Consider the following 22,509-nt stretch of genomic DNA (forward strand, 5'->3'; position numbering starts at 1 on the left):
AACAACAAACAGGAACTCAAGTCCTTCTGCTCACCTGACCTAGAATTCCTTACAATCAAATGTCGGCCATTCTACCTACCAAGAGAATTCTTGTCAGTTATAGTCACAGCTGTGTACACCCCCCCCCCCCTCAAGCGAATAACAAGACGGCCCTCAAGGAGCTTCACTGTACTCTATGTAAACTGGAGACTATATACCCGGAGGCTGCATTTATTGTAGCTGGGGATTTTAACAAAGCTAATTTCAGATCAACGTTACCTACATTTTATCAGCATATTGATTGCACAACTAGTAGGGCTAATACTCTCGGCCACTGCTACTCTAACTTCCCTGATGCATACAAAGCCCTCCCCCACCCTCTCTTCGGCAAATCTGACCATGACGCCATCTTGCTCGTCCCAGCTTATAGGCAGAAACTCAAACAGGATGTACCAGTGACGAGAACCATTCAACGCTGGTCTGACCAATCGGAAGCCACACTCCAAGATTGTTTTGATCACGCAGACTGGAATATGTTCCGGTCAACCTCAGAGAATGACATTGATCTATACGCTGACTCGGTGAGTATGTTTATAAATAAGTGCATTGAAAATGTCGTACCCACTGTGACTATTAAAACCTACCCTAACCAGAAACCGTGGATGGGTGGTGGCATTCGTGAAATACTGATAGCGCGATCCACCGCATTTAACCATGGAAAGAGGTCTGGTGATATGGCTGAATATTAACAGTGTAGTTATTCCCTCCGCAAGGCAATCAAACAAGCGAAATGCCGGTACAGGGACAAGGTGGAGTCTCAATTCAACGGCTCAGACAAGAGACGTATGTGGCAAGGTCTACAGGAAATCACGGACTACAAAAACAGAAACAGCAATGTCACTGATACCGACGTCACACTTCCAGACAAACTAACCACCTTCTTCGCCCGCTACAAATACTGTGGCCCCCCCTTTCCTTCTCAGTGGCTGACGTGAGTAAAACATTTAAACATGCTAACCCTGCTGACCCAGACGGCATCCCTAGCCGCATCCTCAGAGCATGCGCAGACCAGCTGGCTGGTGTTTACGAACATATTTAATCACTCCCTATCCCAGTCAGTTGTCCCCATATGCTTCAAGATGGATACCATTGTTCCTGTACCCAAGAAGGCAAAGATAACTGAACTAAATGACTACCGCCCTGTAGCACTCACTTGTCATCATGAAGTGCTTTGAGAGGCTAGTCAAGGAACATATCACCGCCACCTTACCGGCCACCCTAGACCCACTTCAGTTTGCATACCGCCCCAACAGGTCCACAGATGATGAAATCGCCATCGCACTGCACACTGCCCTATCCCATCTGGACAAAAATAATACCTATGTAAGAATGCTGTTCAGTGAATACAGCTCAGCATTCTACACCATAGTACCTTCCAAGCTCATCATCAAGCTGGAGGCCCTGGGTCTCAACCCCTCCTAGTGCAACTGGGTCCTGGACTTTGACGGGCTACCCCCAGGTGGTGAAGGTAGGAAACAACATCTCCACTTCGCTGACCCTCAACACTGGGGCCCCACAAGGGTGTGTGCTCAGCCCTCTCCTGTACTCCCTGTTCACTCACGACTGCGTGGCCATGCACGCCTCCAACTCAATCATCAAGTTTGCAGATGACACTACAGTAGTGGGCTTGATCACCAACAACAACGAGACAACCTACAGGGAGGAGGTGAGGGCCCTCGGAGTATGGTGTCAGGAAAACAACCTCTCAATGTCAACAAAACAAAGGAGATGATCGTGGACTTCAGGAAACAGCAGAGGGAGCACCCCCCTATCCACATCAAAGGGACAGCAGTGGAGAAGGTGGAAAGTTTTAAGTTCCTGGGCGTACACATCACAGACAAACTGAAATGGTACATCTACACAGACAGTGTTGTGAAGAAGACACAATAGCGCCTCTTCAACCTCAGGAGGCTGAAGAAGTTTGGCTTGTCACCCAAAACCCTGACAAAGTCTTACAGATGCACAATCGAGAGCATCCTGTCGGGCTGTATCACAGCCTGGTACGGCAACTGCACCACCCTCAACCGCAAGGCTCTCCAGAGGGTGGTGCGGTATGCACAACGCATCACCGGGGGCAAATTACCTGCCCTCCATGTCACCTACAGCACCTGATGTCACAGGAAGGCCATAAAGATCATCAAGGACAACAACCACCCAAGCCACTGCCTATTCACCCCGCTATCATGCAGAAGGCGAGGTCAATACAGGTGCATCAAAGCTGGGACCGAGAGACTGAAAAACAGCTTGTATCTTAAGGCCATCAGACTGCTAAACAGCAATCATTAACTCAGAGAGGCTGCTGCCTACATTGAGACCCAAAACACTGGACACTTTAATAAATGGATCATTAGTCACTTTAAACAATGCCACTCTAAATAATGCCACTTGGTAATAATGTTTACATATCTTACATTACTCATATGACATGTATACGAACAATTTGACTAGTGCAGTGTTACCTAGCTAGCTACTTAGTTGTCTTTGTCATAGCTTGATAATTGTTAGCTAGCCAGCCATCGAGGTTAGCTAGCCAGCTTCTTGATCCTAATCAGTCAGGTTTCAAGACTGGGCATTCAACTGAGACTGCTCTTCTCTGTGTCACGGAGGCTCTCCGCACTGCTAAAGCTAACTCTCTCTCCTCTGCTCTCATCCTTCTAGACCTATCTGCTGCCTTTGATACCGTGAACCATCAGATCCTCCTCTCCACCCTCTCCGAGCTGGGCATCTCCGGCACCGCGCACGCTTGGATTGCGTCCTACCTGACAGGTCGCTCCTACCAGGTGGCGTGGCGAGAATCTGTCTCCGCACCACGTGCTCTCACCACTGGTGTCCCCCAGGGCTCTGTTCTTGGCCCACTCCTATTCTCGCTATACACCAAGTCACTTGGCTCTGTCATATCCTCACATGGTCTCTCATATCATTGCTATGCAGATGACACACAATTAATCTTCTCCTTTCCCCCTTCTGACAACCAGGTGGCGAATCGCATCTCTGCATGTCTGGCAGACATATCAGTGTGGATGACGGATCACCACCTCAAGCTGAACCTCGGCAAGACGGAGCTGCTCTTCCTCCCGGGGAAGGACTGCCCGTTCCATGATCTCGCCATCACGGTTGACAACTCCCTTGTGTCCTCCTCCCAGAGTGCTAAGAGCCTTGGCGTGACCCTGGACAACACCCTGTCGTTCTCCACCAACATCAAGGCGGTGACCTGATCCTGTAGGTTCATGCTCTACAACATTCGCAGAGTACGACCCTGCCTCACACAGGAAGCGGCGCAGGTCCTAATCCAGGCACTTGTCATCTCCCGTCTGGATTATTGCAACTCGCTGTTGGCTGGGCTCCCTGCCTGTGCCATTAAACCCCTACAACTCATCCAGAACGCCGCAGCCCGTCTGGTGTTCAACTTTCCCAAGTTCTCTCACGTCACCCCGCTCCTCCGCTCTCTCCACTGGCTTCCAGTCGAAGCTCGCATCCGCTACAAGACCATGGTGCTTGCCTACGGAGCTGTGAGGGGAACGGCACCTCCGTACCTTCAGGCTCTGATCAGGCCCTACACCCAAACAAGGGCACTCCGTTCATCCACCTCTGGCCTGCTCGCCTCCCTACCTCTGAGGAAGCACAGTTCCCGCTCAGCCCAGTCAAAACTGTTCGCTGCTCTGGCACCCCAATGGTGGAACAAGCTCCCTCACGACGCCAGGACAGCGGAGTCAATCACCACCTTCCGGAGACACCTGAAACCCCACCTCTTCAAGGAATACCTGGGATAGGATAAAGTAATCCTTCTAACCCCCCCCTTAAAAGATTTAGATGCACTATTGTAAAGTGGTTGTTCCACTGGATATTATAAGGTGAATGCACCAATTTGTAAGTCGCTCTGGATAAGAGCGTCTGCTAAATGACTAAAATGTAAATGTAAATGTATATACTGTATTTTATACCATCTACTGCACCTTGCCTATGCCGCTCGGCGATCGCTCATCCATATATTTATATGTACATATTCTCATGCACCCCTTTAGATTTGTGTGTATTAGGTAGTGGTTGGGAATTGTTAGATTACTTGTTAGATATTACTGCACTGTTGGAACTAGAAGCACAAGCATTTCGCTACACTCACATTAACATATGCAAACCATGTGTATGTGACCAATACATTTTGATTTGATTTGATTTGTTGTTACAGCTTTAAAACTTGTACCGCCCTACAGGTCAGACTGTTCACACAAGCTAAGGTGTGGTCATGGCTGTTTATTGCAAGGAGTAAAGAGAGAATGGACTGAGTTAGAGGAAGAGAGAATAAGAAGAAAGGACATCAAATCAGTTTTCAAAAGCAAGAGTTGAACTAATCCAATGTAAATCTGGTAAAGGAAAAAGGTAAAAACTCAAATTGAATCTACTATAAAAAATAAAAACTGTTTTACAAAGCTTTGCTGTACATTTATATGACGTTGTTGTTGTATTAACTTGATAAAAAAATGTTTTACTGTGGCTAAAAAGTTTCTTCAACCTTTTTCAGATTTGATAATATCTCATCGGCATATTGAAAGTGGTTTCGACATGAACAATAACCAGGTAACTTCAGTTATACAGTGCATTGGGAAAGTTTTCAGATCCCTTGACTTTTTCCACATTTTGTTAGGTTCCAGCCTTATTGTAAAATGTATTAAATAGATTTTTTTCCAATCAATCTACACACAATACCCCATAATGACAAAGCAAAAACAGGTTTAGAAGTTTTTGCAAATGTATATAAAAAAAGGAAATATCAAATTTAAATAAGTATTCAGACCCTTTACTCAGTACTTTGTTGAAGCACATTTGGCAGCGATTACAGCCTCAAGACTTCTTGGGTATGACGCTACAATCTTGGCACACCTGCATTTGGGAGTTTCTCCCATTCTTCTCTGCAGATCAAATCAAACTTTATTTGTCACGTGCCAAATACAACAAGTGTAGACCTTACCGTGAAATGCTTACTTACAAGCCCTTAACCAACACTGCAGTTCAAGAAGATTTTAAGAAAATATTTACCAAATAAGCTAAAGTTAAAAAAATGTTTTTAAGTAGCCATAACGAGGCTATATACAGTTGAAGTTGGAAATGTACATACAACTTAGCCAAATACATTTAAACTCAGTTTTTCACAATTCCTGACATTTAATCAGAGTAAAAATTCCCTGTCTTAAGTCAGTTAGGATCACCACTTTATTTAATAATGTGAAATGTCAGAAAAATATTATAGAGAAATACTGAGTTCAGCTTAAATTTCTTTCATCACATTCCCAGTGGGTCAGAAGTTTACATACACTCAATTAGTATTTGGTAACATTGCCGTTAAATTGTTTAACTTGGGTCAAATGTTTCGGGAAGCCTTCCACAAGCATCCCACAATAAGTTGGGTGAATTTTGGCCCTTTCCTCCTGACAGAGCTGGTGTAACTGGGTCAGGTTTGTAGGCCTCCTTGCTCGCACACGCTTTTTCAATTCTGCCCACAAATTTTCTATGGGATTGAGCTCAGGGCTTTGTGATGGCCACTCCAATACCTTGACTTTGTTGTCCTTAAGCCATTTTGCCACAACTTTGGAAGTATACCTGGGGTCATTGTCCATTTGGAAGATCCATTTGCGACCAAGTTTTAACTTCCTGACTGATGTCTTGAGATGTTGCTTCAATATATCCACATCATTTTCCTGCCTCATGATGGCATCTATTTTGTGAAGTGCACCGGTCCCTCCTGCAGCAAAGCACCCCCACAACATGATGCTGCCACCCCCGTGCTTCACGGTTGGGATGGTGTTTTTCGGCTTGCAAGCGTCTCCCTTTTTCCTCCAAACATAACGATGGTCATTATGGCCAAACAGTTCTATTTTTGTTTCATCAGACCAGAGGACATTTCTCCAAAAAGTATAATCTTTGTCCCCATGTGCAGTTGCAAACCGCAGTCTGGCTTTTTTATGGTGGTTTTGGAGCAGTGGGTTCTTCCTTGCTGAGCAGCCTTTCAGGTTATGTCAATATAGGACTCGTTTTACTGTGGATATAGATACTTTTGTAGCTGTTTCCTCCAGCATCTTCACAGGGTCCTTTGCTGTTGTTCTGGGATTGATTTGCACTTTTCGCACCAAAGTACGTTAATCTCTAGGAGACAGAACGTGTCTCCTTCTTGAGCGGTATGACGGCTGCGTACACTCATGGTGTTTATACTTGCGTACTATTGTTTGTACAGATGACCGTGGTACCTTCAGGTGTTTGGAAATTGCTCCCAAGGATGAACCAGACTTGTGGAGGTCTACAATCTTTTTCTGAGGTCTTGGCTGATTTCTTTGATTTTCCCATGAAAAAGAGGCACTGAGTTTGAAGGTAGGCCTTGAAATACATCCACAGGTACACCTTCAATTGACTCAAATGATGTCAATTAGCCTATCTTCTTAGGGCTAGGGGGCAGTATATTGAATTTCTGCCTGACTGATGTGCCCAAAATAAACTGCCTCTTACTCAGGCCCAGAAGCTAGCTAACTAGTAGAATTAGATAGAAAATACTTTGAAGTTTCTAAAACTGTTAAAATAATGTCTGTGAGTATAACAGAATTGATATGGCAGGCAAAAACCCAAGGAAAATCCATCCGGAAATAATTTTTGGTGGAGATCACAGGCCTTTCCAATGCAAGTCTATGGGTCTACATATAAAAATTCATCCCAGATTGCAATACCTATGGCTTCCACTAAATGTCTACAGACTTTATACAGGGTTTCATGACATAATTTTCTGGAATATTCCATGCGGTTTAAAGGCACAGTCAACTTAGTGTATGTACACTTCTGACCCACTGGAATTGTGATACAGTGAATTATAAATGAAATAATCTCTCTGTAAACAATTGTTGGAAAAATTACTTGTGTCATGCACAAAGTAGATATCCTAACCAACTTTCCAAACTATAGTTTGTTAACAAGAAATTTGTGGAGAGGTTGAAAACAAGTTTTAATGACTTCAACCTAAGTGTATGTAAACTTCTGACTTCAACTGTACAAGGGGTACTGGTACCAAGTCACTGTGCTGGGGTACAGGTTAGTTGAGGTAATTTGTACATGTAGGTAGGTGTGAAGGGACTATGCATAGGTAATAAACAGCGAATAGCAGCAATGTACAAAACAAATTGAGCGGGGTCAATGTAATAGTCAGATGGTCATTTGATTAATTGTTCAGCAGTCTTATAGCTTGGGGTTAGAATCTGTTAAGGAGCCTTTTGGTCCTAGAATTGGCGCTCCGGCACCGCTTGCCGTGCGATAGCAGAGAAAACAGTCTATCACTTGGGTGACTGGAGTCTCTGACAATTTTATGGGCTTTCCTCTTACACCGCATATTATATAGGTCCTGTATGGCAGGAAGCTTGGCCCCAGTGATGTACCTTCTGTAGCGCCTTACGGTCAGATGCCGAGCAGTTGCATACCAGGCGGTGATGCAACCGGTCAGGATGCTCTCAATGGTGCAGCTATAAAACTTTTTGAGGATCTGGGGACCCATGCCAAATCTTTTCAGTCTCCTGAGAGGGAATAGGTTTTGTTGTGTCCTCTTCATGACTATCTTGGTGTGTTTGGACCATGATAGTTTGTTGGTGATGTGGACACCAAGTAACTTGAAACTCTACCCGCTCCACTACAGCCCTGCTGATGTTAATGAGGGCCTGTTCAGCCCGCCTTTTCCTGTAGTCCACGATCAGCTCCTTTGTCTTGCTCACATTGAGGGAGAGGTTGTTGTCCTCTGACCTCCTCCCTATAGGCCATCTCATCATTGTCGGTGATCAGGCCTCCCACTTGTGTCGTCAGCAAACTTAAATTATAGTGTTGGAGTCGTGATTGGCCACGCAGTCGTGGGTGAACAGGGAGTACAGTAGGGGACTAAGTACACATCACTGAGGGGCCCCAGTGTTGAGGATCAGCATGGCAGATGTGTTGTTGCCTACCCTTACCACCTGGGGGCGGCCCTTCAGGGTCCTTAGCTTAGTGATGAGCTTTGTGGGTACTATGGTGTTGAACGCTGAGCTGTAGTCAATGAATATCGTTCTCACATAGGTGTTCCTTATGTCCAGGTGGGAAAGGGCGCTGTGGACTGCGATTGAGATTGCGTATTCTGTGGATCTGTTGGGACGTTATTCGAATTGGAGTGGGTCTAGGGTTTCTGGGAGGATGCTGTTGATCTTCTCAAGCTCTGTCAGGTTGGATCGGGAGCGTTGCTGCACAGCTATTTTCAGGTCTCTCCAGAGATTTTCGATTGGGTTGAAGTCCGGGCTCTGGCTGGGCCACTCAAGGACATTCAGAGACTTGTCCCGAAGCCACTCCTGCATTGTCTTGGCTGTGTGCTTTGGGTCATTATCTTGTTTGAAGGTGAACCTTTTCCCCAGCCTGAGGTTCTGAGCACTCTGGAGCAGGTTTTCATCAAGGATATCTTTCCCTCGATCCTGTCTAGTCTCCCAGTTCCTGCCGCTGAAAATCATCCCCACAGCATGCTGTCACCACCATGCTTCACCGTAGGGATGGTACCAGGTTTCCTCCAGACATTCTGCTTGGCATTCAGGCCAAAGAGTTCAATCTTGGTTTCATCAGACCAGAGAATCTTGTTTCTCATGGTCTAAGAGTCCTTTAGGTGCCTCTTAGCAAACTCCAAGTGGGCTGTCATGTATCTTTTGCTAGGTGTGGCTTCTGTCTGGTCACTCTACCATAAAAGGCTTGATTGGTGGAGTGCTGCAGAGATGGGAAAACCTTCCAGAAGGACAACCATCTCCACAGAGAAACTATGGAGCTCTGTCAAAGTGACCATTGGGTTCTTGGTCACCTCCCTGACCAAGGTCTTTTTCCCCTGATTGCTCAGTTTGGCCAGTCGGCCAGCTCTAGGAGCGTCTTGGTGGTTCCAAACTTCTTACATTTAAGAATGATGGAGGGCACTGTGTTCTTGGGGACCTTCAATGCTGCAGACATTTTTTGTACCATTCCTGATCTGTGACTTGACACAATCCAGTTTCGGAGCTCTATGGACAATTCCTTCAACCTCATGGCTTAGTTTTTAAAATACATGCGCTGTCAACTGTGGGACCTTACATAGACAGGTGTGTGCCTTTCCAAATCATGTCCAATCAATTGGATTTACCATAGGTGGACTCCAGTGAAGTTGTAGACACATTTCAAGGATGTTCAATGGAAACAGGATGCACCTGAGCACAATTTTGAGTCTCATAGCAAAGGGTCTGAATACTTATGTAAATAAGGTATTTGTGTTTTTGTTTTTTTCGTTTTTATTTTGTGTGCAAATGTGTCTAAAAACTTGCTTTGTCATTATAGGGTAGCGCGTGAATTGATGAGGGACATTTTTTATTTAATATATTTTTTAATATGGCTGTAACGTAACAAAGTGTGGAAAAAGGGAAGGGGATGCTTTCCCGAATGCTGTGTATATCTGTCGGATTCTAATTTTGTATTACCTATGGGAAATGGACAGCTACATACAGTACATTGAAATACCAATCATTGAAGTTTAGTGGTAATTACATGATAAACATGACACTTCTGTTGTAATGTGTACTGTATGTTACCAAGTCAAATTGCTCCAATGTATCAAATAATGCATGGATTTCTCTCATTGTAATTAAATTCTCCTCTCCGCTTTCCCCAGACACCAGGTCCCCAGTATGTGAACTATGGATTTCAAGAGGGTGAGGGAGCTGAGGGAAGACCCCCTGCAAACACTTCTGACCCGCAGATGCCCAACGTCCCCCTCTCTATTTACCCTCAGAACACCCCTCAGACCATCAACACCCACCACACGCTCACCACTGGATTTCCACATCCTGTCCCAGTACGAAAAGGTACAGTATTTACCCATCTGCTGATATTCCTCAGTTGATAAACAATGCCAATATATCTGCAGTATACGTTTCATACACTGTCGTTTTTTGCATTCTATTGTTTATTATAAAACATTGTCTGAGCAGCTTTGAGGTGTTCCATTTGGTCTTCATATCTGTTTTGCCATGAGATGTGTTGTCTTAATCTCTGTTTTGTCATATGCTATTATAAGGTTTACAGTGCCTTCAGAAAGTATTCACACCCATTGACTTTTTCCACATTTTGTTGTGTTACAGCCTGAATTTAAAATGTATTACATGAGATCTTGTGTCACTGGCCTACACACAAAACCCCATAATGTCAGAGTGGAATTATGTTTTTAGACATTTTTAAAAATTCATTAAAATAGAAAGCTGAAATGTCTTGAGTCAAAACGTATTCAACCCCTTTGTTATGGCAAGCCTAAATAATTTCAGGAGTAATCATTTGCTTAACAAGTCACATACTAAGTTGCATGGACTTTTGAATGACTACCTCATATCTGTGCCTCACACATGCAATTATGTTTACACTCTTATAAAAAAAAAGGTGCTATCTGGAACCAATAAGGGTTCTTTGGCTGTCCCCATAGGAGAACCCTTTGAAGAACCCTTTTTGGTTACTATTTTGGTTTCCATGTAGAACACTTTTCACAGAGGGTTCTACATAGAACCCAAAAGAGTTCTACCTGGAACCAAAAAGGTTATCCTATGGGGACAGCCAAAGAACCCTTTTTTCTAAAAGTGTAAGGTCCGTTGGTCGAGCAGTGAATTTCAAACACAAAGACCATACAGGTTTTCCAATGCCTTGCAAAGAAGGGCACCTGTTGGTAGAGGGTACACAAAAAAAGCAAACATTGATTATCACTTTGAGCATGGTGAAGTTATTAATTACCTTTTGGATGGTGTATCAGTCACTGCAAAGATACAGGCATCCTTCCTAACTCCGTTGCCGGAGAGGAAGGAAACCGCTCAGGCACTTCACCATTAGGAAAGTGGTGACTTTAAAGCAGTTACAGAATTGAATGGCTGTGATAGGAGAAAATTAAGGATGGATCAACATTGTAGTTACTCTACAATACTAACATAAATGACAGAGTGAAAAGAAAGAAGCCTGTACAGAATAAAAATATTCCAAAAACATGGATCCTGTTTGCAATAAGGCACTAAAGTAAAACAGCAAAATATGTGCAAAGAAATTAACTTTATGTCCTAAATACAAAATGTTACGTTTGGGGCAAATCCAACACAACACATTTCTGAGTACCATTGTTCATATTTTCAAGCATGGTGGTGGGTATGCTTGTCATCGGCAATGACGAGGGAGTTTTTTTTAAGGATAAAAAGAAACGGAACAGAGCTAAGCACAAAATAATACAGATAAACGGTCCTGTGTGGCTCAGTTGGTAGAGCATGGTGTTTGCAACGCCAGGGTTGTGGGTTCAATTCCCACGGGGGACCAGCATGGAAAGAAAAAAAAAATGTATGAAATGTATGCATTCACTACTGTAAGTTGCTCTGGATAAGAGCATCTGCTAAATGACATTTACATTTAAGTCATTTAGCAGACGCTCTTATCCAGAGCGACTTACAAATTGGTGCATTCACCTTATAATATCCAGTGGAACAACCACTTACAATAGTGCATCTAAATCTTTTAAGGGGGGGGTTAGAAGGATAACTTTATCCTATCCCAGGTATTCCTTGAAGAGGTGGGGTTTCAGGTGTCCCTTTTTCATGACTAAAATTTAAATAAACCTGGTTCAGTCAGCTTTCCAGCAGACACTGGTGGACAAATTCACCTTTCAGCAGGACAATAACAAAAACACAAATTGCTTACCAAGATGACATTGAATGTTCCTGAGTGGCCTAGTTACAGTTTTGACTTAAAACAGCTTGAAAATATATGGCAAGACTTGAAAATGGCTGTCTAGCAATGATCAATAACCAACTTGACAGAGCTTGACGAATTTTTGTAATAATATTGTGCAAACATTGTACAATCCAGGTGTGCAAAGCTCTTAGAGCAGTGTTAAAGGTAAGCACGTTTTGGTTTTTGCCCTAAAACTACACAGCAAAGTTTGATGATTAGTTGATTGTTTTGAGTCAGCTGTGTAGTGCTAGAGCAAAAACCAAAATGTGCACCCCTTGTGGTCAAGAGGACCGAATTTGGGAAACCCTGTCCTAGAGACTTAACCGGAAAGACTCAGCTGTAATCGCAGCCAAAGGTGATTATAACATGTATTGACAAAGGGGTGCGAATACGTATGCAATTTATATATTACTGTATTTCATTTTCAATACATTTGTAAAAATGTCTAAAAACATGTTTTCACTCTCATTATGGGATATTGTGTGTAGATGGGTGAGAAAACAAAAACAATTTAATCCATTTGTAATTCAGGCTGTAACACAACAAAATGTTGAATAAGTCAAGGGATGTGAATACTTTCTGAAGGCACTGTATAGCGTGTTAAGTAGTACTGTTTCACTTAGTAGCAGTCAACATCTGAAGCCACACAAATGCAAAACAAGCCTTTCCATGTTTCCAGGGTGTCAAAAGTAACCAATGGTCAAATGATATGTAAATATCTTGGTCTTGGGTTGAGAGTTCTATGTTAAAATGTAGAACAAGAGAGCCTCTAGTTGTTTTTATTTTAAGTGTATTTTAAGTGTTGTTTTGTTTCTAATCTCTTTCAGTGGTGAAGAAAAGCCGCTGTAAATGTATTGTGGCCTTAATCCTAAGTGTCTTAGTTCTCCTTGGGGCAGCCGGAGCGTTGGTTTGGTATTTCTGTACGTACAGTCTCCTCTCATACAGTATCTCCATTGATGCTGTTGACATAAGCTGACATATTAATAATGTTGACATTATTTATATGCTTTTTATGAAAAGACAAGATGACATAAGCAAATTCAACTTGCGAATTCATCTTGCTATCCAAATACACAGCTGTCTACGTAGTTTATAGGTGTATCTGGAAGCAAAGGAAAATGACCAAGTAGTTCTTAATCATTGAAAAGGCCAAGAAGAGTAACCTTATAGTCATGGTCACAGCTGTGATGCCCTGTCTTGTGTGTGTGTCCACAGTGTCCTACCAGTGTGTGTTGGGGAGGTCCTGTAGCGAGGGAGGTGTGTGTCTGAATGCCTCTCAGTGGTGTGATGGCATCAGAGACTGTCCAGGAGGAGAAGATGAGTCACAGTGCCGTATGTCTCCACTCAATCATGTTTATCATTATAAACTCAGCAAAAAAATAAATGTCCCTTTTTCAGGACCCTGTCTTTCAAAGATAATTTGTAAAAATCCAAATAACTCCACAGACCTTCATTGTAAAGGGTTTAAACACTGTTTCCCATGCTTGTTCAATGAACCATAAACAATTAATGAACATGCACCTGTGGAACGGTCGTTAAGATACGAACAGCTTACAGACGGTAGGCAATTAAGGTCACAGTTATGAAAAATTAGGACACTAAAGATGCCTTCTACTGACTCTGGAAAACACCAAAAGACAAATGGCCAGGGTCCCTGCTCATCTGCGTGAACGTGCCTTAGGCATGCTGCAAGGAGGCATGAGGACTGCAGATGTGGCCAGGGCAGTAAATTGCAATGTCCGTACTGTGAGACGCCTAAGACAGCGCTACAGGGAGACAGGACGGACAGCTGATCGTCCTCGCAGTGGCAGACCACGTGTAACCACACCTGCACAAGATCGGTACATCCGAATATCACACCTGCGGGACAGGTACAGGATGGCAACAACAACTGCCCGAGTTACACCAGGAACGCACAATCCTTCCATCAGTGCTCAGACTGTCCGCAATAAGCTGAGAGAGGCTGGACTGAGGGCTTGTAGGCCTGTTGTAAGGCAGGTCCTCACCAGACATCACCGGCAACAACGTCGCCTATGGGCATAAACCCACCGTCGCTGGACCAGACAGGACTGGTAAATAGTGCTCTTCACTGACGAGTTGTGGTTTTGTCTCACCAGGGGTGATGATCGGATTCATGTTTGTCGTCGAAGGAATACACCGAGGCCTGTACTCTGGAGCGAGATCAATTTGGAGGTGGAGGGTCTGTCATGGTCTGGGGCGGTATGTCACAGCGTCATCAGACTGAGAAGGTTGTCATTGCAGGCAATCTCAACGCTGTGCGTTACAGGGAAGACATCCTCCTCCCTCATGTGGTACCCTTCCTGCAGGCTCATCCTGACATGACTCTCCAGCATGACAATGCCACCAGCCATACCGCTTGTTCTGTGCGTGATTTCTTGCAAGGCAGGAATGTCAGTGTTCTGCCATGGCCAGCGACAAGTCCAGATCTCATGAGCACATCTGGGACCTGTTGGATCGGAGGGTGAGAGCTAGGGCCATTCCCCCCAGAAATGTCCGGGAACTTGCAGGTGCCTTGGTGGAAGAGTGGGGTAACATCTCACAGCAAGAACTGCCAAATCTGGTGCAGTCCATGAGGAGGAGATGCACTGCAGTACTTAATGCAGCTGGTGGCCACACCAGATACTGACTGTTACTTTTGATTTTGACCCCCCCTTTGTTCAGGGACACATTTTTCCATTTCTGTTAGTCACATGTCTGTGGAACTTGTTCAGTTTATGTCTCAGTTGTTGAATCTTGTTATGTTCATACAAATATTTACACGTTAAGTTTGCGGAAAATAAACGCAGTTGACAGTGAGAGGACGTTTCTTTTTTTGCTGAGTATACTTACAGTGTGCTGTTGACCGACGCTGTGTTCAGGAACTGACTGTTAAAATGAATGTAGATATGGGGGTTGTTCACACTTTGCTATGGTTAATTATATGATTTTTGTCTTCATGCTTTTCTCCCTGAACTGAACGCTGTTTTAACATCAGTCTCTACTTTCCAGTACGCCTTCATGGGTCTGGTTCTGTGCTGCAGAGTTACTCATCAGACAGTCAGATGTGGAAGCCAGTGTGTGCTGATAACTGGAATGACAACATTGGCAGGGCCACCTGTCAGCAGATTGGATACAGCAGGTGGGTCACCAGGAGAAATAGGATCACATACTGTACATGTCATAGAGTATCAACTGTGATCACTTTCAAATCAAATCTTATTGGTCACATACACATGGTTAGCAGATGTTAATGCAAGTGTAATGAAATGCTTGTGCGTCTTGTTTCCGACAGTGCGGTAATATCTATCAAGTAATCTAACAATTCCCCAACAAATACCTAATACACACAAATCTAAAAGGGGTGAATGAGAATATGTACATAAATATATGGATGAGCGATGGCCGAGCGGCATAGGCAAGGTGCAATAGATGGTATAAAATACCGTATATGCATATGATATGAATAATGTAATATATGTAAACATTATTAAAGTGACATTATTTAAAGTGGCAGTGTTTAAAGTGCCCAGTGATTTTGTCTCCATGTGGACAGCTGCCTCTCTGTGTTAGTGATTGCTGTTTAGCAGTCTGATCACTTGTACAGAAGAGTATATTATATTCTGTGTTGAACATTTTGTACATAACATAAATAATATTTGCGGGGCTGACCATACCTATCTCTGTTTCCAAGTGGGTCCTATGTTCGGTTCTCACAAAGAAACCCAGGCTCCTTGGCCTTTGATGGCTATATGAAGCTGTCAGGCTTTGACCCTCATTCCCTTCTACAGGGGCAGCTAACCAGCAGGTGACGAGAACATGAATACATCTCATTCAATCCAACCTTTTTTTACGGAGTAAATATACCAACATTTAAAAATACAAAATACCTTTTTTGAGTGGTGGGGAATAAATAAAAATAGTCTTCATGTATTGAATTTTCTTTTTTTATACAGTATTGCTTCTGTAAACCTTTATATGACTCTCATGATGTAATTTCCTCCTGCAGTCCCTACTGCTCATTACAAGCAGTCTCCCTGCAGTGTATTGGTAAGTCATTACTTTACCATAACACTGATTCTCTGCACAGACACAGCTGACCTTCAGGTTAAGACAAAGCTTGTAGAAACTCAGTCAGGAAGGGGAACTCAACAGAAGGAGTTATTTGTATTATAGGCAGCAGCTACTCTTCCAGGGGTTCAGCAAAATTAAGGCAATTTTACATTTTGTAAAACATTACAATACATTTACAACAGATTTCACAACATATTAAGCGTTTGCCCTCAGGCCCCTACTCTACTACCACATATATACAACACAAAATCCATGTGTACGTGTGTGTATAGAGCGTATGTTATTGTGTGTTTGTATGCATGCGTCTGTGCCTGTTGGTGTTGCTTCACAGTCCCCGCTGTTCCACAAGGTGTATTTTTATGTTTTTCTAATATAATTTTACTGCTTGCATGAGTTACTTGATGTGGAATAGAGTTCCATGTAGTCATGGCTCTATGTAGTACTGTGCGCCTCCCATAGTCTGTTCTGGACTTGGGGACTGTCTTGTGGGGTATGCATGGGTGTCCGAGCTGTGTGCCAGTAGTTCAAACAGACAGCTCCATGCATTCAACATGTCAATACCTCTCACAAATACAAGTAGTGATGAAGTCAATCTCTCCTCCACTTTGAGCCAGGAGAGATTGACATGCATATTATTAATGTTAGCTCTCCGTGTCCATCCAAGGGCCAGCTGTGCTGCCCTGCTCTGAGCCAAAGTCCCTCTTTGTGGCACCTGACCACAGGACTGAACAGTAGTCCAAAACTAGGGCCCATGGGACCTGCCTTGTTGATAGTGCTGTTAAGAATGCAGAGCAACGCTTTATTATGGACAGACTTCTCCCCATCTTAGTTACTGTTGTATCAATATGTTTTGACCATGACAGTTTGCAATCCAGGGTTACTCCAAGCAGTTTAGTGGCTTCAACTTGCTTAATTACCACATTATTCATAAAAACATTTATTTGAGGTTTAGTGAATGATTTTTAGCAAATACAATGCTTTTAGTTTTTTAAATATTTAGGACTAACTTATTCCTTGCCACCCATTATGAAACTGACTGCAGCTTTTGTTAAGTGTTGCCGTCATTTCAGTCGATGTGGTAGCTGACATGTATAGTGTTGAGTCATCTGCATACATAGACGCTTTACTCAAAGCCAGTGGCATGTCGTTAGTAAAGATTGAAAAAAGTAAGGGGCCTATACAGCTGCCCTTGGGAATTCCTGATTCTACCTAGATTTTGTTACTTTACTGACTTTATTGTCCCCATGAGGAAATTGTGTTGCAGTGCCATGTACACGTTTAAAGAGGCGTTTAAATACAAAACAAATTGACAATACAACTTTCATAAGTTACATACCAATAAAAAGAGACAAGCCTGCTGGCCTTACTGGGTGGATAGGAACATTAGCTTGAGCTATTTAGAGTGATATCTCACCTGGCACAAATGATTGTCTAGTTCTGTTTTTCCTGCCGAGGGGTGCCCTACACCTGCGCCCAGAGGGGAGTAGTTCAAAGTCTGGGTACAGGGGGTGGCTTGGGTCTAAAATTATTTTTGGAGCCTTGTGGAGGGCCCTGACCTTAAAGATCTCATCCAGGCCTGTCTGTTTGACTCCAAGTACCTTGCTTGCTGTGGTGATAATCCTTCTCAGCATATTTCTCTGGCTGATGGTGGCATTGCCAAACCAACAAATACAAAAAGTTAAAATACTCTCAATGAAAGATTTGTAAAACAGAGTCAGTATAGTACAATCAACAATATTTTTATCAGCCCAGCATTATGAGAAAGTACAGTTTCTGTTGACTCTTTTTGTAGATCAGGTGTGTACAGTTACTCCACTGAAACTTATTGTCCAAGAGGATACCCAGATATTTGTATTCCTCTACAATCTCTATGTTCTGACCACTGATAGATGTTGCAGAGGTAGGTGTTGTACACTTCCTGAAGTCTATGCACATCTCTTTGGTCTTGTTGGTATTGATGACCAAGTGTGATTCGTCACACCACTTTACAAAGTAATTTAGGACCGGGCCATGGTGTTCCTCATCATCATGCAACAGGCTGATCAAGGCAATTTCATCCGCAACCTTAACGAGGTGTCTGTCAGGATGGGAACTAGTACAACTATTAGTGTACAAGATGTAGAGGAGTGGGGACAAAACACATCCCCGAGGAGAGCCTGTGTTGGCCTACTTTGACCCGCTGTGATCTCTGGCTCAGTAAGTCCAACAGCCACAAAACCAGGAGAGGCTTCCATTAAAGAACACCCTCTGTGTTCTGTTAGACAGGTAAATCTCTATCCACAATATAGCACGGGGTGTAAAGCCATATCACAAGGTTTTCCAGCAACAGACTGAACGAAGCCGTACTGAAGTCTAACAAAACAGCCCCCACAATCTTTTTATCATCAATTTCTCTCAGGCAATCATCAGTCATATATATAAGTGCTGTGATTGTTGAATGTCCTTCCCTACAAAACGTGCTGAAAGTCTTGTCAATTTGTTTACTGTAAAATAGCAATGTATTTGGTCAAACACAATTTCTTCCAAAATTTTACAACGGGTTGGTAACGGATTGCTGATTGGTCGGCTTTTTGAGCAAGTAAATGGGGCTTTACAATCCTTAGGTAGGGGAATAACTTTTGCTTCCCTCTAGGCCTGAGGGCACACACTTTCTAGTAGGCTTAAACTGAAGATTTGGCAAATAGGAGTGGAAAATTGTCCACTATTATTCTCAGTAATTTTCCATCAAAGTTGTCAGACCACAGGGGCTTGTCATTGTTGATAGAAAATTATTTTTTCCCCTCTTCCACACTTACTTTACGGAATTCAATTTGGTCAGATATACTTGGATGTGTAGTGTCAGCGTTTGTTGCTGGCAGTCACATGATTTCTGAATTTGCAGTACGTTTGCCAACGGTTGTACAGCCATACCTATTTGGCATTTATTTTGCCTCATCCTTCTCAACCATACAGTTTTTCAATTCTTCATCAATCCACAGGGATTTAACAGTTTTTACAGTCATTTTCTTAATGGGTGCATGCTTATTAGAAACTGGGATAAGCAATTTCATAAATGTGTCAAGTGCAGCGTCTGGTTGCTCCTCATTACACATCACGGACCAACAAATATTCTTCACATCAACATAGGAATCACTACAAAACGTATTATACACTATATTAGGCCCAGCCTTTGGAACTTGGGTTTCCTAAATATGGCTACTATATTGTGATTACTACATTCGATGGATTTGAATACTGCTTTCAAACACATTTCTGCAGCATTAGTAAAGATGTGATCAATACATGTTGATGATTTCATTCCTGTGCTGTTTGTAACTACACCGGTAGGTTGATTGATAACCTGAACCAGGTTGCAGGCGCTAGTTACAGTTTGAAGATTTCTCTTGAGTGGGCAGTCTGATGAAAGCCAGTCAATATTTAAATCACCCAGAAAATATACCGCTCAATTGATATCACATGCATTTCACATGTCATCCAGATACTGACTGTTAGCACTTGGCAGCTTCCCATAAGAATGGGCTTTAGGTGAGGCAGATGAACCTGTAGCCATATTACTTCAACAGTATTTAACATGAGATCTTCTCTAAGCCTTACAGGAATGTGGTTCTGAATATAAAACAGCCACACCTCCACTTTTGGCATTTTTTCTGTAGATCTTATAATCATGTATTGCTATCACTGCATCATCAAATGTATTATCTGAGTTTTAGAAATTGTCAGAATATGAATGTCATCTGTCACTAGCAAATTATTGATTTCATGAACCTTGTTTTTAAGCTGTTAATGTGGGCTATTTTTAACACTTTTCTGGGACGCTTTAATGTTTTTCTTGCTTTACTGGAAGCATAGCAGATGTAGACATGCTTGGGTTATTTACAGTATGTTAGTGCAGGGTGAACTCCACACAGTGGAGATTCCTGCTTGGGCACACCACCTCAGTGCTAACAGTTTAACTCTGATACATAGGCATATGATTACTGCATACAATAGCTGTAGGATCAGCAGAGGCATCCAGGGCAGTGAGGAACAGAAATAAGTTACTTACATTGTGTCTTCCAACGCCCCCGGAATAATGTACATTTGCTGAAACATTATGACAACTCAGCGACACAATGGTAGGGATTAAATGAGCTGGGCTTGGGTCATTGATAAGTCGTTGTCTCAATACAGCCTTATAATGCTGTGAAAGGATCCAGGAACCCAAATGATTTGGGTGGGTCCCATCCTCATTATTGACAGGAGATTGACAACCTTGACATTTAGATTATCATTGTTACATGTAGCTGGTTTACTACTCTGGTCTATATCTTGACCAGGTACTTTGGGTTGGCTATGGAAACATGAAGATGATATGGTTTCTCTTAAGTAGACAACCAAACTGAATTAAAAACCCTAACCCTAAAAATGCCACCTGGTGGAAATGTTGACCCCCTCGAAACCCTCTTTTTGATCATTCTGAAATTGTAGGACTCTGTCAAACAACTAGTTAAAGACAAAATAAAACATGTACGATTTCTGTGTCAATATGTAGGAAAGAAAAATACTCTTTTGAATTCTAGTGGGGAGGCTAAACTGAAATTGTTGACTCAATCATGCATTTTGTGATAAAAGCACAACATTTGGCACAGACTTGTAGCTTGTCTTCCCATCCACATCGCTCCGGCCGAACACGCCCGCTAGCGTTTCTTCTTCACGATGACACTGGGTTTGCTTTCCTCCCTGACATCTTATTGAATGCAAACAAATTCTGACCATTCTGATTGGTCCCAGATACAGATGGGTTGGACCAGAGCTGGGGCCAGAGCCATCATTGGCTTTGATACTCTAATTGGTTAGAGACGAGCTAAACGCTGATTGGTTTTGTGCAATGCCCCTCATTTTGATGTGACAACAAACTTATAGGATTGCAGCAACAATAACAAAAAAAAGCAATTGGAACTGAGTTGATAGCCTAAAGTATTCCAAAGTTCGAGCAAAATGTGTGATGGCACCGGCGCCCATATAGCCCATGTCACCCATATCGGTGGCCATCTTAGGTCCTAAAGGTTTGTCATAGCTTAAATCGCCAACTTCTCAACCTCTACGTATCACAGAAACACAACACCTTGAAAGAATAACATAAACATTTTCATGATAAATTGCTATGGATAAAATTGATCAAAATAACTTCAAAACATAACCATTGTTTTGTGTTACTGCTTAACAGACAGTCTCTTTGCAATCTTTACTAATTTAAAAAATGACCACCGTTGTCGATTTAGGATTATAAATATGTTGTCGCTTTTAGGGTTAAAACGTTCTTATCCACCAGTGAAGTGATCCCTGTTTTGTTCAGTTTGAACCAGACTGGCTACCCCTCTTTGCCCTACAATAGCTTGTGACAGCCTGAAAGACTAGCTGAGATTTGGTTCTGGGTGCCCAGATTACTTTACAGTTAATCTTGGAAATTAGAAAATTGGGTTAGATTCTGTAATGTTTCTCTGTGTGTTGTTGTCTGGCTTCCAGACTGTGGTGTGAGTTTCGCGCCCACTAGGAGCCGTATTGTAGGAGGCGACAAAGCGGTGAGCGGGGCTTGGCCCTGGCAAGTCAGTCTGCACTCCAACTACCAGCACCAGTGTGGAGGCTCCATCATCAGCCCTGAGTGGATCATCACAGCAGCCCACTGTATAGAAACGTGAGTGTGACTCAATCTGACCTCGTATCAAAGCTAATTTAATACTTACTACTAAAGACAGAGAGCCGGGTGGTGGACGAGACTAGACTCAATCATTTGTTCCTCTCAGAGGAGATTCCTCAAGGGAGGAAGAGGAATATTATACTCCTCAACATTTTTATGAAAAAACATACAAAATAAAAACTATTTAAAAAAATCCTTGTAAATTAAACTACAGCATGATTTTGTGGTGGGAGCACTACAACAATGAAACCAGCAGAGAGATCGCCTCAGGACTTACTATTGTCTGTTTCCTCTGGGTCCTTCTATATGAATTCAATTATTTTCGGACTGAACACATTTCATTTAAACAAAACTATCCATGCATGTTTGCCTATGGTAGAAGTGGTCAGAAAGCTATTTTTTGGACCGGATTGCCTAAAACAGTGGTTCCCAAACGTTTTAATAGTCCTGTACCCCTTCAAACATTCAACCTCCAGCTGTGTATCACCTCTAGCACCAGGGTCAGCGTACTCTCAAATGTTGTTTTTTGCCAGCATTGTAAGCCTGCCACACACACACACTATACGATACATTTATTTAACATAAGAATGAGTGTGAGTTTGTCACAACCCGGCTCGTGGGAAGTGACAAAGAGCTCTTATAGGACCAAGGCACAAATACTAATAATCAATAGTTTTGCTCTTTATTTAGCCATCTTACATAAAACCTTATTTGCTCATCAAAAATTGTGAATAACTTACCACAGATTAATCAGAAGGGTGTGCTTGAAAGGATGCACAAAACTCTGCAATGTTGGGTTGTATTGGAGAGAGAGTCTCACTCTTAAATCATTTTCCACACACAGTCTGTGCTTGTATTTAGTTTTCATGCTAGTGAGGACTGAGAATCCACTCTCACATAGGTACGTGGTTGCAAAGGGCATCAATATCTTAACAGCGTGATTTGCTAAAGTAAGAAACTCTGAGCGCAGC

At 42.7% G+C, this 22,509-nt stretch overlaps 1 protein-coding gene across 1 annotated transcript in view; it reads left to right on the plus strand.

Moving 5' to 3' along the window:
* The window catches only part of LOC106567922 (transmembrane serine protease 2), a 40,565-nt gene that overhangs the window by 10,618 nt on the left and 7,438 nt on the right, over positions 1-22,509 (plus strand). The window contains exons 2-10 of the mRNA XM_014137816.3: positions 4,251-4,416; positions 4,559-4,614; positions 9,707-9,899; positions 12,618-12,710; positions 13,006-13,122; positions 14,800-14,929; positions 15,482-15,595; positions 15,797-15,837; positions 21,367-21,535. Coding sequence (XP_013993291.1) covers positions 4,600-4,614; positions 9,707-9,899; positions 12,618-12,710; positions 13,006-13,122; positions 14,800-14,929; positions 15,482-15,595; positions 15,797-15,837; positions 21,367-21,535 — 872 coding nt within the window. The 5' untranslated portion in view covers positions 4,251-4,416; positions 4,559-4,599. The remainder of the gene's footprint in view (positions 1-4,250; positions 4,417-4,558; positions 4,615-9,706; positions 9,900-12,617; positions 12,711-13,005; positions 13,123-14,799; positions 14,930-15,481; positions 15,596-15,796; positions 15,838-21,366; positions 21,536-22,509) is intronic.

The sequence above is a fragment of the Salmo salar genome, chromosome 13 (assembly GCF_965601325.2).
Source record: "Salmo salar chromosome 13, fSalSal1, whole genome shotgun sequence".
Lineage (NCBI taxonomy): Eukaryota > Metazoa > Chordata > Actinopteri > Salmoniformes > Salmonidae > Salmo > Salmo salar.